This window comes from Entelurus aequoreus, linkage group LG09 (genome assembly GCF_033978785.1).
Source record: "Entelurus aequoreus isolate RoL-2023_Sb linkage group LG09, RoL_Eaeq_v1.1, whole genome shotgun sequence".
NCBI classification, from domain to species: Eukaryota; Metazoa; Chordata; class Actinopteri; order Syngnathiformes; family Syngnathidae; genus Entelurus; species Entelurus aequoreus.
Window position 1 is genome coordinate 20,546,796 of NC_084739.1, and position 16,659 is coordinate 20,563,454.

Here is a 16,659-nt window from a genome sequence, read left to right on the forward strand (position 1 = left end):
TATATATATATATATATATATATATATATATATATATATATATATATATATGCGATGAGGTGGCGACTTGTCCAGGGTGTACCCCGCCTTCCGCCCGATTGTAGCTGAGATAGGCTCCAGCGCCCCCCGCGACCCCGAAGGGAATAAGCGGTAGAAAATGGATGGATATATATATATATATATATATATATATATATATATATATATATATATATATATATATATATAGCCCTGCGATGAGGTGGCGACTTGTCCAGGGTGTACCCCGCTTTCCGCCCGATTGTAGCTGAGATAGGCTCCAGCGACCCCCCGCGACCCCAAAAGGGACAAGCGGTAGAAAATGGATCGATGGATATATATATATATATTCCAAGCCCGATGATTTCACGTTATCGATGGGAAAATGCATTTTTAGACAATATGATTTGCCTGAGCGGCTAGGAGACACCGAGCGGTAGAAAATGGATTATAAAGGACAGATTTTAAAAAATGATAATTAAAAAAAATAAAAAAATAAAAATGTATTGTAATTTATTTTTTATTTTTTATTTTTTTTTAACTTGGGACTTCCCGCGGGCCGGATTTTGGACGCTGGCGGGCCGCATTCGGCCCGCGGGCCGTAGTTAGGGGACCACTGTTCTAAACGCTGTGTTTTGCAGTCGTTTTAAACGAGGATACAGTGTGATGTCCCAATGAGGTGGATGTATCTATTTGAGCATTAAAGGGAACATATGATCATTTTAATCTACATTCAAAACAACTTTGTGGTCTAGATTAGGGGTGCCCAACCTTTTTTGCACCACGTTTAATGTAGGCATTATTTTCAGGGACCGGCTTTCCACTTGTGCCAGATAAATACAGCAAAAATAAGTGCACGAAAAATACAACTCACTATAACACTGAATTAGTGGGAGCCCTGGGTTTATTTATTTGCAATGAAAATCAGCCCTTGGCTACAATCTGTCACATTTATATTGTATATGTTCATTAATGTGCATTCTATCATGTCACAAAGTTATAACATTTATATTAAATAGCAACTTCCTATGAACAAGCTTATTGGTGTGTCTAGTCCAGGGGTCGGGAACCCAAAATGTTGAAAGAGCCATATTGGACCAAAAATACCCAAAAAAAATCTGTCTGAAGCCGCCAAAAATTAAAAGCCTTCTATAAGTGATATAATCAAGACAACACATGATGTAAGTGTCTATATTAGCTATAATAGCCTTCTATCAAAATGACTATGTGTCGCAGGCTGACACAAATCTTTATTGACAGAAATGTTGAAATTTAATATTTTTTCTACACATTTTTACAACATTGGAAAACATTAGAAAAACGCAAAAACTAGTCTAAATAGCATGTTAGCACCAATTAGTTTGCAGTCATGCACTGACCAAATCTGCCTGATTAGCACTCCATATCAAGTCAATAACATCAACAAAGCTCACCTTTGTGCATTTACACACAGCATAAAAAGGAGTGGCATAAAACATGTCTTTCTCTGGAATCGTTGAAGAAAGTTATGCATGTAAACCAGGGGTGTCCAAAGTGCGGCCCGGGGGCCATTTGCGGGCCGCAGGTCATTTTTTAACGGCCCCACGGCACGTTTTAAAAATACAATTGAAAAATATTAAAAACCATAAAAAGTTATATAAAAGAGCAAACAGGTGAAATGCAACAAGAAAATGTTACTCTAATAACACAAAGCTGCCATGCAGGCTGTTTCTTTCTTTAAAAAATAATCCATCCATCCATCTTCTTCCGCTTATCCGAGGTCGGGTCGCGGGGGCAGCAGCTTAAGCAGGGAAGCCCAGACTTAATGAATCAAAATCAATGTCATAATGAATTATTGACCTATCCAAGGCTCCAATTACGTCACATTAAATATTGCACTTTGAGATATTTTTTGGGGAAAATGTTGCATATTTTGTGTTTGCCATATAAAAAATTTAGCTGTTTTTTTTTTTTTTAAAGAAGTGCCTAAAATGAACAAACAAAAAACATAAACAAAAATACAACTTATAATTGACGGATAGATCTGAAGTTGATCTCCAGATTATTGTGTTAAAAGTAAACAGTAAAAAAAATGTATAATTTATTTTTTAACACTTTAATGAGTAGGACCCTTTTGGATCCCCAATAATTTTTGTGTGATTTGTTTTTATGAATTATTGACCTTTTTAAGGCTCCAATTATTATATAATCTCAAATATTCCACTTAAAAATGTTATTGGGTGAAAATATTGCATATTTTGTGTTGTTTCCATTAAAAACTAGGGTTTTCTTTGACAAAAAGAGCACACGACTTAAATCTTTAAAAACGTTATATTGACAGATAGACCTAATGTTGATCTATGGATTTAAAACTTTTTTGAATAATAATAAAAATAATAATACTGAATAATGACACATTTTTTACATTTTTTTTAACAAAACCCTTGTTGTCCCTGGGATAAAGCCTGAGTGGAGGCCTACATGTATATTTTTTATATATATATTGTATTGGTTTTCAAAATAAAAAAATATCAAAATGGCCCCCGTTTGCTTTGATTTTTCAGTGTGCGGCCCTCAGTGGAAAAAGTTTGGACACCAATGATGTAAACAAACTACGGTGAGTTCAAGGACCGCCAAAATTAGTAGGGCAAAACGGCGCTCGCCAATTAACAGTGGGACTTCTAACAATTAGGGAGGTTTGTGTCATGTTGTCCTCCTACAGACACACTATTAAAACAAAAATATATTTTTCCGCCCCATCTTTTTCATACATTTTTGAAAAAGTTCCAGGGAGCCACTAGGGCGGCGCTAAAGAGGCAACATTTTAATCGGAGAAAATGCAGTCGTTTATAAATTATTTAATGTTTCCTCGGACTGGTGGTTGGGCTCCACTGGTCTAGATAATAAGTATTGGAAATACATTAGTGTAAATTTTGCATACATTTTGCTCCACAGTAATTTTTACAACCTCTTTTTTGAGTGTATCTGCAATATGTTTGACTGTGGATTTCAAATGACACCACACGCTACCCTCTTCAAATGTATCATGATTTATCTTTTGGAAATGCGGACTATCAAGATATATATGTTAAAGCGGTCACCACTGTTTTTTTTCAAGACACGGGCGACAATAAACTTCATAAACACCAAATAGATTCACCCGGTCACAATTCGGTACACTTGCACATTCTCTGATCGATTCCTACTCTGTGTAAAAAAAAAAGAGCTGCTTTTAACAGCATTTATTAGATTTACACTTCCTTTTATTGTCATTTAAATTTGAACTTTATAGTACAGATAAGAACACAATGTCGTTGCATTAGCTCGTTGTAGTGCAGGATAAAAGAACACGGCATGTCACAGATTATATGAAAATAATACTTTGTCCTACCTTCTTTTGTGTTTTCTCGTAGCCTGGCTAAAGCCTAATGTTAAGATAAGTATACGTACCAAAGTCAATGAACCTTATAGTTTTATGCTTTGGCATTGTTTAACACAACAACCATCTTGCAGACATATGCAGACAATATGTTATGAATGTGACACCAAAGTATAGCCAATATTTATTATAAAACCAGTGATTCTCAAACTGTGGTATGCTCCATCTATTGGAACGGCAAATATTTGACTCATTATTTAAGTATTGAGTTTTATTTTCCTAAATTCTAACACAGTGTTACTGTTCAAACCAGGGGTGTCAAACTGATTTTAGATCGGGGGCCACATGAAGAAAAATCTACTCCCAAGTGGGCCGGACTGGTAAAATCACGACAGGATAACTTAAAAATAAAGACAACAGATTGTTTTCTTTCTTTAAAAATAGAACAAGCACATTATGAAAATGTACATATCATAATGTTGTTGTTTTGTTTTTTTACACTTACATGTTGCGGTTAACAGTATTCTATCTTTGTAGTTATTTATATTTTCTGAATAAATTATGTGATAATGTTCATCAGTCAACTCATTGGTGTTAATTTTCAATCTATCACGATAAAAAAAATGACATCATAATCAAATTACAGGATGTTAGTCATGTAGTTTGATCATTTTCCTCGACTGACATATGTAGCATCATCTACAAAGATACAAATAATTGCTATTGCGACATCCAGTGGACACATTTAGAACAGCTGTTTCTTTTTTTAAAAAATTGCAGGTTAATTTTTATACTTAGCAAACTCTTCCAGCGGGCCGGATAAAACCTGTTTGCGGGCCTGATCCGGCCCTCGGGCCGTACGTTTGTCACCCCTGGTTCAGACTGTGTGTAATGTTACAGTGGCCAAAATGTTAAAATATATTTGTTAAATAAAACCCCTGTCTTTTTTCATTATGGTGGTACTTGGAGAGCTAAGTGTTTTCTAGGGTGGTACTTAATGAAAGAGGTTCGAGAACCACTAATCTAGACCACAAGGAAGTGTTTAAAATGTAGATTAAAATCGTCATAGGTCTCCCTTAACTGAAAAATCCACACTACTGTGTTCATATTTTCTATTTAACGTCCATTCTACTTTGAGTTGAGACGGTATTAAAAATGTGCATATCGTTAGTTGGATGCATGTTCTATATCAGAACATTTCATGCCAGATAAAAATGACAACATGCTGTAGTATAATTAATATGAGCATTGGATGGATAAAGCTATACTCACAACCTACAAAACTGTTTTAACAATCAGCCATCTAATCGATCTGTATTACCATCCATACAAAGTTCAGTGGCTTTCATTTTGAACTGTTTCTGCCACATTGACTAAAGCTTTAGTTCCAGCTTAAGGCAAACAGTCCCACAGCAAGACTTTTTTAATTATACAATATTGATCCCCTCGGGTAGATTTCTCTTTTCACATCTGTTATTGTTTTTGTTGCATTATGCACACACACACACGCACGCACGCGCGCATACACGCACACACACACACACACACACACACACACACACACACACACACACACACACACACACACACACACACACACACACACACACACACACACACACACACACACACACACACCAGTCAACATGTCAACACAATAAAGGTGAAATGTCAGGGTTTGTGCAGCACAAACCTAATAAGACAACACACATTCTCCACACAGAACCAGTTCATACTGTGAGCAGAATAGGGATTTGGTATGTTGCTCAAGGGTAACACGGTGCATTAATAGCATTCGAGCATCACCCCGACAATCAGTTCCACTTGGTTTGCAGCTGAATTTAAAATCGAGGCCCCAATGTCTTGTACTCTTGCCACTAAAATCCATGTCCAAATACAGGAAGTGCTCACCTGGATGGCAACCAGGATTCTTAACAACTGGGACATGGGGAACATAAACAATACCTGCGAAACACTAAAATCATATTTGGTCCTTTTCTAATTGTTAGAATTTGGTGACATTGTCGCATATTCTCACTGTTTGTATTTACAATTATAGCATTGCCATTAGAAATGTGTGTGTTTTAGTTTGTTCAGTGCACTAGACAGGGGATTTATATGGCCCCATTCATTGCGGTTTACCTGAACGTGACGGATTCGGGGTGTGCACTATCCACTTCAACCGGCAGTAGACTGTTAAAGATCTTAAAGGCCTACTGAAATGTTTTTTTTTTAATTTAAACGGGGTTAGCAGATCCATTCTATGTGTCATACTTGATCATTTCGCGATATTGACATATTTTTGCTGAAAGGATTTAGTAGAGAACATCGACGATAAACTTTGCAACTTTTGGTCGCTGATAAAAAAAGCCTTGCCTGTACCGGAAGTAGCGTGACGTCGCAGGTTGAAAGGCTCCTCACATTTCCCCATTGTTTACACCAGCAGCTAGAGCGATTCGGACCGAGAAAGCGATGATTACCCCATTAATTTGAGCCAGGATGAAAGATTAGTGGATGAGGAACGTGAGAGTGAAGGACTAGAGTGCAGTGCAGGACATATCTTTTTTCGCTCTGACCGTAACTTAGGTACAAGGTCTCATTGGATTCCACACTTTCTCCTTTTTCTATTGTGGATCACGGATTTGTATTTTAAACCACCTCGGATACTATATCCTCTTGAAAATGAGAGTCGAGAACGCGAAATGGACATTCACAGTGACTTTTATCTCCACGACAATACATCGGCGAAGCACTTTAGCTACGGAGCTAACGTGATAGCATCGGGCTTAACTGCAGATAGAAACAAAAGAAATAAACCCCTGACTGGAAGGATAGACAGAAAATCAACAATACTATTAAACCATGGACATGCAAATACACGGTTAATGCTTTCCAGGCTGGCGAAGCTTAACAATGCTGTTGCTAACGACGCCATTGAATCTAACTTAGCTACGGGACCTCACAGAGCTATGCTAAAAACATTAGCTCTCCACCTACGCCAGCCAGCACTCATCTGCTCATCAACACCCGTGCTCACCTGCGTTCCAGCGATCGACGGAGCGACGAAGGACTTCACCCGATCATCGATGCGGTCGGCGGCTAGCGTCGGATAGCGCGTCTGCTATCCAAGTCAAAGTCCTCCTGGTTGTGTTGCTGCAGCCAGCCGCTAATACACTGATCCCACCTACAGCTTTCTTCTTTGCAGTCTTCATTGTTCATTAAAAGAATTGCAAAAGATTCACCAACACAGATGTCCAGAATACTGTGGAATTTTGCGATGAAAACAGAGCTTTTTGTATTGGATACAATGGTGTCCGAATACTTCCGTTTCAACCATTGACGTCACGCGCATACGTCATCATACATAGACGTTTTCAACCGGAAGTTTTGCGGAAAATTTAAAATTGCACTTTATAAGTTAACGTATTGGCATGTGTTGCAATGTTAAGATTGCATCATTGATATATAAACTATCAGACTGCGTGGTCGGTAGTAGTGGGTTTCAGTAGGCCTTTAAAATGTGTTTGATGGCAATTTCAACTTTGGATAACAGCGTCAGTTGCTATGTATGTGGCATTTTCCATCATTTTCAGCAGACTACATTGCAAAATGATTAACTGCCCACCCTTCTTACCCAGGAATGGAGCCATTTGAATGCCCTCCCTACTGCAGTCAAAGTGAAGTGTGCTCATTTGTTAAAAATGAGAAAACCGGTCCCAGCTGACTTTGGGCAAAAGGGGGATTTTAGCCTGAACTGGTTACTTATCAGTCACAGGGCAATTGTTCATAAGGCATTGAGCCAGAATTGCCTGGTAAAATTATGTTCAATATATGTTTAAATAATGTTGTGTTGATTAGACTTTTTTTTAAATCTATTTTTTATATTCCGCAAGAATCTTTACACACATTTTAACGTATTTACTTTAAATACAAGTCAATATTGATCCAACACACTGTAGTGATAAATGGAGGCAGAAGATGCCTTTCAGTCAGCAATACACACACTCTGCAAAACACAAAAGTGCTTTTGTCACTTGTCCCTCCAACCCTTATCGCTGCTGTGCCAATCACAAGGCTCTATCAAGTTCCCTGTGATTGGCCAAAAGCCCATTCTCAGCTGGTAGCTGGGTTCTCTTTAAGTGTTGGAATCGGTAAAAATAGATCGTTTAGTACACAACAAAACAACCCAAGCAGAAGAGAGATATGCCTCCCCTAATACGGTAGTGTATCCTTAGGCTATGTGTACACTAAGCCGGATAACCCCTTAAACGAATAATTATTTAGCCTAAACCCCGTTTCGGCCACACTAATTCATCGTTAAAGGTTCCCCTCCTTGGATAATTTTTAACACGGGTAAGTGCGCCGTCTATTTCTTGAATCTCTGGCTCTTAGCTTTGTATGGACTCATTGATCGTTTACAAACTGAGTTTGGAGAGGAAGTGACGCCAGAAAGACAGCGCCCCACACAGGAAGTGACGTCAGAAAGATTGTGCCACAGCCAGCTTCATAATAAAGTGGTTTCGTAATTCGGAGCTAACCACTGGAAATATAGGGGCAAGTCATCCAGACATGCCCGTGTTTCTCCTTCTTCTACATGTACAGACAGCTTGTGGAAATCACACATGAATACCTTAAGAGAAGAAACGATAAACGGATAAAACACATCTCAGACAGCAAGAGAACTTTCGAATGTCCAGATCAGTTGTGATTCTACTTGCCGAAAAACTTTGTCCATTTGTCGAAGGAGAGACATTGAGAATGCGGACTACAAAAAACGACAAATGCTTTTGGACGGGCAAAGCAGACTGTATCAATTATTGTCCGCCATGTATGTCGCAGACTCAACGTCTAGGTCCAGAGTATATAAAGTCACCAAAAACGAATGGACGATGAAGGTGAAGGCAAAAAAGAGTGTGGAGTGTCCTGACCAGATATCTAGATCCCTACATTGATTGATGTAAAATGTTCTTTTTCACATTGTTTACTTTCAAATATCCGTTAAATATTTGATTAATTTATGATGGCTCAGGTGTGATTCACTACAATAGGGCCCCACAGCACACTGGATTCCAGTTAATTGAAATACCACAGCAATGGATATTGTTCAGATATCAAGAACTTGCACACAAAGCAACACTGGAGGTGACTATGACGTGCGCATTATCCGCGCATGCATACTAGGTCGCTTTGCGCCGGCGAACGGAGGGGGGGATGAGGGGGTCTTAAACGACCATTGTGTATGTGTGGACAAGGATAAGGTTAGGTGGGATTTACCTTGGATAACCTTAGTGTAGAAGGGGCCTTAGTTTAAAACACAATTATATACAAGACACATTATTAGGGGCCCCACTTCATCTCTCTGTCAGTTTGCGTGCCTTTGACATGGAATGCGTTAAAGACCCCTGCTGTAGAGATGTATCCATAAAACATATTCAGACACACCAGTGACCCGGAGAGATGCAACGGTGACAGATGGACATGCACTGAAAAAAAAGTATTTGATTTTGTCTTAAACATACATTTCCAAAAACGGATCTTTATGTATTCAGTCAATGACAACGGCTTACAAGACATATTTACCCACCTGAAGGCTTGGGGGGCAGGGCACCCTGCAGGTATAAGTTAGACCGTGGGAGAGATCCAAACATTCAGTCTTTGGAGGGCATGTGTTGTTGGACAGTTGACAAGCATCTATGTCCACTTCGCAGTTTTGACCTAGAAAACCTGCAAAAAGAGTTTGGACACAAGTCATGTGTAGTAACTAGTTTTGTCCCGATACCAATATTTTGGTACCGCTACCGGCACCAAAATGTATTTCGGTACTTTTCTAAATAAAGGGGACCACAAAAAATGACATTATTGGCTTTATTTTAACAAAAAAAAAAGTATTTTTCAGCGGCGGTATAGTACCGAATATGATTCATTAGTATCGCGGTACTTTACTAATACCGGTATACCGTACAACCCTAGTAGTAACTGTGACCCATTCATCATCAATTCACTAAAAAGGTAAATGGCCCCTCTCTTAGTAGCCAACGAGTCAATCTTCAAGAGGATTTAATTGAACACTGTATGTATCCATCCATCCATCCATTTTCTACCGCTTATTCCCTTTGGGGTCGCAGGGGGCGCTGGAGCCTATCTCAGCTACAATCGGGCAGAAGGCGGGGTACACCCTGGACAAGTCGTCACCTCATCGCAGGGCCAACACAGATAGACAGACAACATTCACACTCACATTCACACACTAGAGCCAATTTAGTGTTGCCAATCAACCTATCCCCAGGTGCATGTCTTTGGAAGTGGGAGGAAGCCGGAGTACCCGGAGGGAACCCACACAGTCACGGGGAGAACATGCAAACTCCACACAGAAAGATCCCGAACCCGGGATTGAACCCAGGACTACTCAGGACCCTCATATTGTGAGGCAGACGCACTAACCCCACTTCCACCGTGCTGCCCTGTATGTAAATTACTTTAATTTAATTAAAAAAATGTAATTAAATAAAATACATATTTTACAGTGACTTTAAAATGACCAATGTAATGGCTAATACAGGTTCACTAATAACGATTGCAACATGTAGTACTTAATCATGTACAATTCCAACGGGAACATAATGCAACACATGTATTTACAAATAATTGTGCAAAACACAATCACTCTAAATACCAACATTTCAATGCATTACAATTAAAAAAAGTCATAAAAATAAAATACATCTATGGAAAAAAAAAAAGCACAGTCCAGGACTTTGGCTTTAACACATCCTCTTACAGGCTGGCCACTTATAATTCCACTCATGTCCTAAGACTTTACCCCACACTGGTGTCCAGAACCCAGTGGTCTATTTTCTTACAATGTGCAACTTGCTTTGTGGGACTTCACCATGACCAGATGCGGCAGATGAGGCGTATGAGAGAAAGATGCTTAGGTTTACTGAGATAAAGATGAGATTTAGGCGGGAGAAGGTTCGCTCTGTGGAATTGTGTTAGCATGGATGTGGGGCCACATCTAGCACCAGTTTACTCAAAGACTTAAGGGTTCTCGATCGAGGATTAAATTCAACTGCAACGGCAGCAAAAAGAGAGCTTCTGATAGCTCTGACTGTAAAGAGAAAAGCTCTAGTTTGTCTGCCAAAGATGGATGTCCAAGTCATGTTTAAGTTATCAAATATTGGTGTCAAGTCAGTGAACAAATATTCGCTACATTACTGTTATGCATGATGAAAAGCTTAGCTAATGTCCACAATGTGCAACTGTCGGGGAAGGGCCATTTGTCAATGTTAGCAGTGAGATAGCAAACCCAGCCACTATAGGGAGATCATTGCAAGCTGTATTTCCCAAACAAACAGGCCTGAGATGAAAAACTGGGTCTGGGTGTTGGAAAGAAGTGTTTATGATAACCTGAGTCTCCTGGGGTAATAATTCAACTTGACATCTGTGATTGGAGGATCCCACTCAATAACCCACTGACAAAGCCACTCCACCAACCTGCTTATTCCATAACGGCCAGATTTCCACATTGACCGTCAGCCAAAACACGGAAGGGACAATTGCATCAGATCTAGTGTGCAATACTGGACATGTTCATGTTTTGTTAGCCTGCTCAGTGGCCTTGTGGTTAGAGTGTCCGCCTAAGATCAGTAGGTCGTGAGTTCAAACCCCGAGTCATACCAAAGACTATAAAAATGGGACCCATTACCTCACTGCTTGGCACTCAGCATCAAGGGTTGGAATTGGGGGTTACATCAGCAACAATGATTCCCTAGTGTGGCTACCGCTGCTGCTCACTGCTCCCCTCACCTCCCGGGGCGTGGAACAAGGGGGATGGGTTAAATGCAAAGGGTAATTTCACCACATCTAGTGTGTGTGTGTGACTATCAGTGGCACTTTAACTTTGACTTTTTAAAAAGGGCAATATAACCAGTGGTCATTGTTGATTAAATCAAACATGGAGTCATCCCCAATAGAATGTAGGTGTAAGGAGGTGAACTGATGTGGGGAGTCTGCAGAGGTTCTTTCAAAAGGTTGGGACAGTTGTTAGGGAAGCCTCCAGGGGGCGCCACTTCGTGGTCTGTTCACTGTTGTCTGTGAATGTTCTTCTTCGTTGGTTGTGGCCATCTTAGATCACAACTCCATGTCTTTTCTAAAGGTAAGCAGGAAGGGACCAGGCTCCCCAGTTAAAAGATGAAAAAAAGTTATTGTTTTGCACTATTAAGCCGATTTGTTCACAAAATATGATGGCTAAGAGTTATATTAAGGTGGGGTTTTGTCAATTGTGAAGAGACTGTTGATTTTGTTAAGTTTTTATGCCAGTGTGTGTGGTAGCCCCGAAGCATGTTATGCTAGGACATGTTTTGGTTCTTTTCATATGATTATCCACTCACTCAGTAATTTATGCCAACATGCACGCGCACACACACACACACACACACACACACACACACACACACACACACACACACACACACACACACACACACACACACACACACACACACACACACACACACACACACACACACACACACACACACGTTACCTGCTGGGTATATTACTAGTCACGATGAGAGAAGTTGATTGTGTTATAAGATATAAAGTGTTATAGTGTGACATATTTTGTATTTTGTGACAACTACATGTCTTTTCTAAAGGTGAAGATTTGAGATAAAGACGACTCCACCCAGATTCTATGCTTCCTTGCCTGGTCTTTCTCTCCGTCTTCCCACGCACACAAAACCACAATACACAACGCAGAGACTTCATAGGGAGACCGAGTACTAGACGGACCCGGGATAGGGGAAGCCAGCTTCAAGGGTTACATAAGTATTGTTATGAATTTTACTTTAGGATCAAGCGTGCCCCTCTAACTTCAGTCAACGAGATGATGGGGATGCATACTGCTGTGTGTCCTCTAAATGCAGGTACATACAGTCAAATCAATGGAATACAAAACATGTTGTCACCCAAATGTCAGGATTTGTTTGTGTAAGCCAACTCTCAAACTCCTGGAATTTCACACACAAAAGGGAAAGTGAACATTTGTTAAAAGTTGCAAATATATATTTTTTTTCTTCTGATTAAATTACGTCACCTTGTTGAGTGTCCAAAATAATGAATAATTGTATATGACACAGTGAACTGTCCATGTAAGGACTATTAGGCAATGTTGTTCAAAGAAATGTGACTTCTGTTTGTGTCATATGTGAAGAGAATGCGTTTGTGAAGTGACCCGCATGCACACAAAACATGACATTACACACGGTGCTGTGTGTTTGTGGAATTAGATATGGCCCTAATTTGTGTAGGTCTCAGTACTGGCACATTTTTTGGCAATTTTAAGGATTTTGTGCAAAAGAGGTCAACATTTCCTGAACATATTATTTTGCATTGAGATTAAGAAGTTGTGGCTATGGCTGTTAGTAGGGTACACTGTGACGTCTGTTTCAAGGAGCATGTGCAGAGTGAAGAGTGGGAGTCAGGAGTGGTGGGACATTGACGTGAGCATGAAACTTTTTATTTTCGCCACTACCTGTTTTCTGCTTCATCGTTCACCATTTATTTTCGCAGTCATCTATTTTGGCGAACAACTGTGACATTTGCCAACTTTGGATGACATTTATATCGGACGGAGGCACCCTGAGGTCCCTTCTACACTAAGGTTATCCAGGGTAAATCCCACCTAACCTTATCCTTGTCCACACACACACAATGCCGTTGTTTAAGACCCCCTGTTCCCTCTGTCCGCCGGCGCAACGCAACCTAGTACGCATGCGCGGAAAATGCGCACGTCATAGTCACCTCCAGTTTTGCTTTGTGTGCAAGTTCTTAAATTAAATTGAACTTATCTGAACAATATCCATTGCTGTGGTATTTCAATTAACTGGAATCCAGTGTGCTGTGGGGCCCTTTTGTAGTGAATCACGCCTGAGCCATCATAAATTAATCAAATCTTTAATGGACAAGTGAAAGTAAACAACGTGATAAAGAACATTTTACAACAATCAATCTAGTGATCTAGATATCTGGTCAGGACACTCCTCACTCTTTTGCCTTCACCTTCATTGTTCATTCGTTTTTGGTGACTTTATATACTCTGGACCTAGACGTTGAGTCCACGACACACATGGCGGACAAAAACTGATACAGTCTGCTTTGTCAGTCCAAAAGCAATTGCTGTTTTCCGTAGTCTGCCCTCGTCGGCCAGGTAATACAAAGTGCATGCTATCTTTTTATCACATCCACAGGAGCCCACACTCTCGTTGTCTCTCCTTTGACAAATGGACGAAGATTTTCGGTAAGTAAAATTACAGCTGACCTGGACATTGAAAAGTTCTCTTGCTGTCTGAGAAGTGTTGTATCCCAAATAGCTGCAATCACCCGTTTTCTTCTCTTACGGTATCCATGTGTGATTTCCACAAGCGTCGGTACATGTAGAGGAAGGGGAAACATGGCATGTCTGGATGACTCGTCTCCATATTTCCAGTGGTTAGCTCCGAGTTACGAAACCGCATGTTATGAAGCTGGCTGTGGTGTGTTCTTTCTGATGTCACTTCCTCTCCGAACTCAGTTGCGATCGATGAGTCCATACAAAGTTAAGAGCCGGAGATTCAATAAATACACGGCGCACTTACCCGTGTAAAACATTATCCAAGGAGGGGAACCTTAAACGATGGTTTAGTGTGGCTGACAAGGGGCTTAGGCTAAATAATTATTCGTTTAAGGAGTTATCCGACTTAATGTAGACAAGGCCTGAGTCGCATGCGGTCGCATTGGATACATGACCACATACGAAAGAGACCAAGGTGGAATTAGAACTGTTCACAAAAAACATGAACAAATCAGAATTGATCTGCAATGAAAACATAGCCTTAATCAAGAAGAAATATTTTTAGAATTTGCTTAAAATTAGTGAAATAGTTTTAATTCCATATTGCTATATTAGGGTTAGGGTTATTACTTAAAGTTACACCGTCCTTATTAAGACAAAAATGTCCAATTCTTTACCAGCATTAATGTAGAGCAATCACACAGTGACTTAGTAAAGGGTTCTTGGAAAATGTGTTGTGATATAATGCTCTGCCCACAGTGTCTTGCCTCCTGCAGTAAAATGCTCCATTAATGAGGCCAAAGTGACTGCCAGACACGCCGTCTGCCCTGCCAACAACACAGAACCCCCGCGAGAGTGCCATCACTTTGCATTTGGTGAATGTAAATTCAAGTCTCAGCCGGTGAGGCAAAATAAGCAATTAATGTGAAATGATTTCGATGTAACTTTTAAGATACAATATTTGCACAAATCCGATGCATTGTTGAGGTCTGGTAATGAGCTTGGTGATGTATCTCGGCTGTCAATCACAGGCCAAAATTGTTAAACAGGGACTTTTCTTTTCGGCCTCTATTGCACAAATCAAGACGTTTTTATCATCTGTGTCAACAGGAGGCACAGAGGAAGGGTGGTTTGCAATTTTGCCACACAACAAGAAGATTTTTCGTTTGAACCTTTGTCAGGAGTGTGCAGAACAATAGTCGCTGCTTGTTTGTGGGCCTTGCTGCCTTCACGTTTGCCTTTGGTTAGTGGAAACAAAATAGCCATTAGGTTGAGATGCGGACTGCTGATTTGGCTAGTGAAGATCATACCGGTCCTTTACTTTCAGAACATTGTGGGATTCTTTTTAAAGTAAGTCACAGTAAGGCATCAAAGCAGATGATCTCAGATAAATAAAGAAGCCTTTTATAATATCAGCACACGCCAGGAAGGGGGAAATAGCATTTTTTTGTGAATGAGATTATTTAGAAAGATTCAGGTCAAGTTGTATTAGAATAATGGGAAGAGGGTTGTATGAAGAATGAGGAACCTGCAATGATCCGAAGAACTAATAACCCCCCCCAAAAAACTGCCAAAGCAACTCAAAGCATTTTGAAGGCAACTACTTAGTTGGAATTATTATTTTAGGGTTTCATCTGAGTCCAATAGAACAAGTGTTTTATTTACTGAAGACAAAAGAGAAGGGAACAAGACCCAAGTAGCAAGTGAAGGCCTGTCAAAGTATCTTCCGAAAATAACCTAAAATCCACGACTTCAAACACTCATTGACTCCAAATTACTTCCATCTAAGTATTAAAAATAATATTTACAATTATGTTAGCTTTCCAAATTACACAGAGCCACACATTCAACTGGTCTCTGTCTTCATTGTTGTGACACTTAAATGTGACCTCTTATAAAATACCATGTTTTCTTACCTATTTGTACCTATTTTCATGTATCTGGGCTCTACATAAGTTAATGTTTTTTTTGGTTTTTTTTCATAAATAAATACAATCATGTGTGCTTACGGACTGTATCCCTGTAGACTGTATTGATATATAATGTATATATTGTGTTTTTTATGTTGATTTAATTAAAAATAAAAATAGAAATATTTATTTTTTATTTTATTTCTTGTGTGGCCCGGTACCAATCGGTCCGCGGACCTTTACCGGGCCGTGGCCCGGTGGTTGGGGACCACTGCGATAAGAAATAAAAAAAATATTAGACATATCGTCTATTCAACAATTTCCTACCCTTGGATGACTTATGAGGCTGATTAAAACACATTAAATTGATGAGTTTTAGTGTCTGCTGGCATTTATTTTTATGCCGTTTTTTAAAATTTATTTAGGATGTATATTACTTTCATATATCTTCTATGGCGGGGCTCTATATATACTTCGCCACATCCTGGGTAATTAAGTTAGAACTGGGGTTATATGTGCTGAAACCACAAGCGTAAGTTGTTCTGCAAAAACGTGTTCAACTTGACAATGATACCTACGATCGTTAGCAGTCCGTCTTATTAGCATTATCTTTCGTTGTGTCATTCCACATTGCTCAAGTCAAAGAGGTGTTATTGATGTCGAAGATGATGTGCATCAAAAGAGAACATCTCCACTTTGGCCAGACAGCTGTTGATAGCTTATAGTTGATAGCACTCTGGTGAGGATGGCGGAAAAGATCATCAGGACTCCTCTTCCTCCTATCCAGGAGATCGCAAAAAGCCGCTGCCTGACCAGGGCTCATAAAATCTGCAGAGACTCCTCCCACCCCCACCAAGGACTGTTTTCACTGCTGGACTCTCGAAAGGGGTTCCGCAGCCTCGGAAGCAAAACCTCCAGGTTCTGTAACAGCTTCTTCCCTCAGGCCGTAAGACTCTTGAACGTATTAAAATAATCCCCCAAATTCCCCCCAAAAATGGATTAACTCGCTAGAATATAAAGACAATATAACATACATCCAT

General features: G+C 39.8%; 1 protein-coding gene across 1 annotated transcript in view; it reads right to left on the bottom strand.

Annotated features, from left to right (window-relative positions):
- Positions 1 to 8,939: 8,939 nt before the first annotated feature.
- Positions 8,940 to 16,659, bottom strand: part of LOC133657838 (protein eyes shut homolog) — a 40,605-nt gene continuing 32,885 nt past the window's right edge. Inside the window, exon 4 of the mRNA XM_062059622.1 lies at positions 8,940 to 9,100. Coding sequence (XP_061915606.1) covers positions 8,940 to 9,100 — 161 coding nt within the window. The remainder of the gene's footprint in view (positions 9,101 to 16,659) is intronic.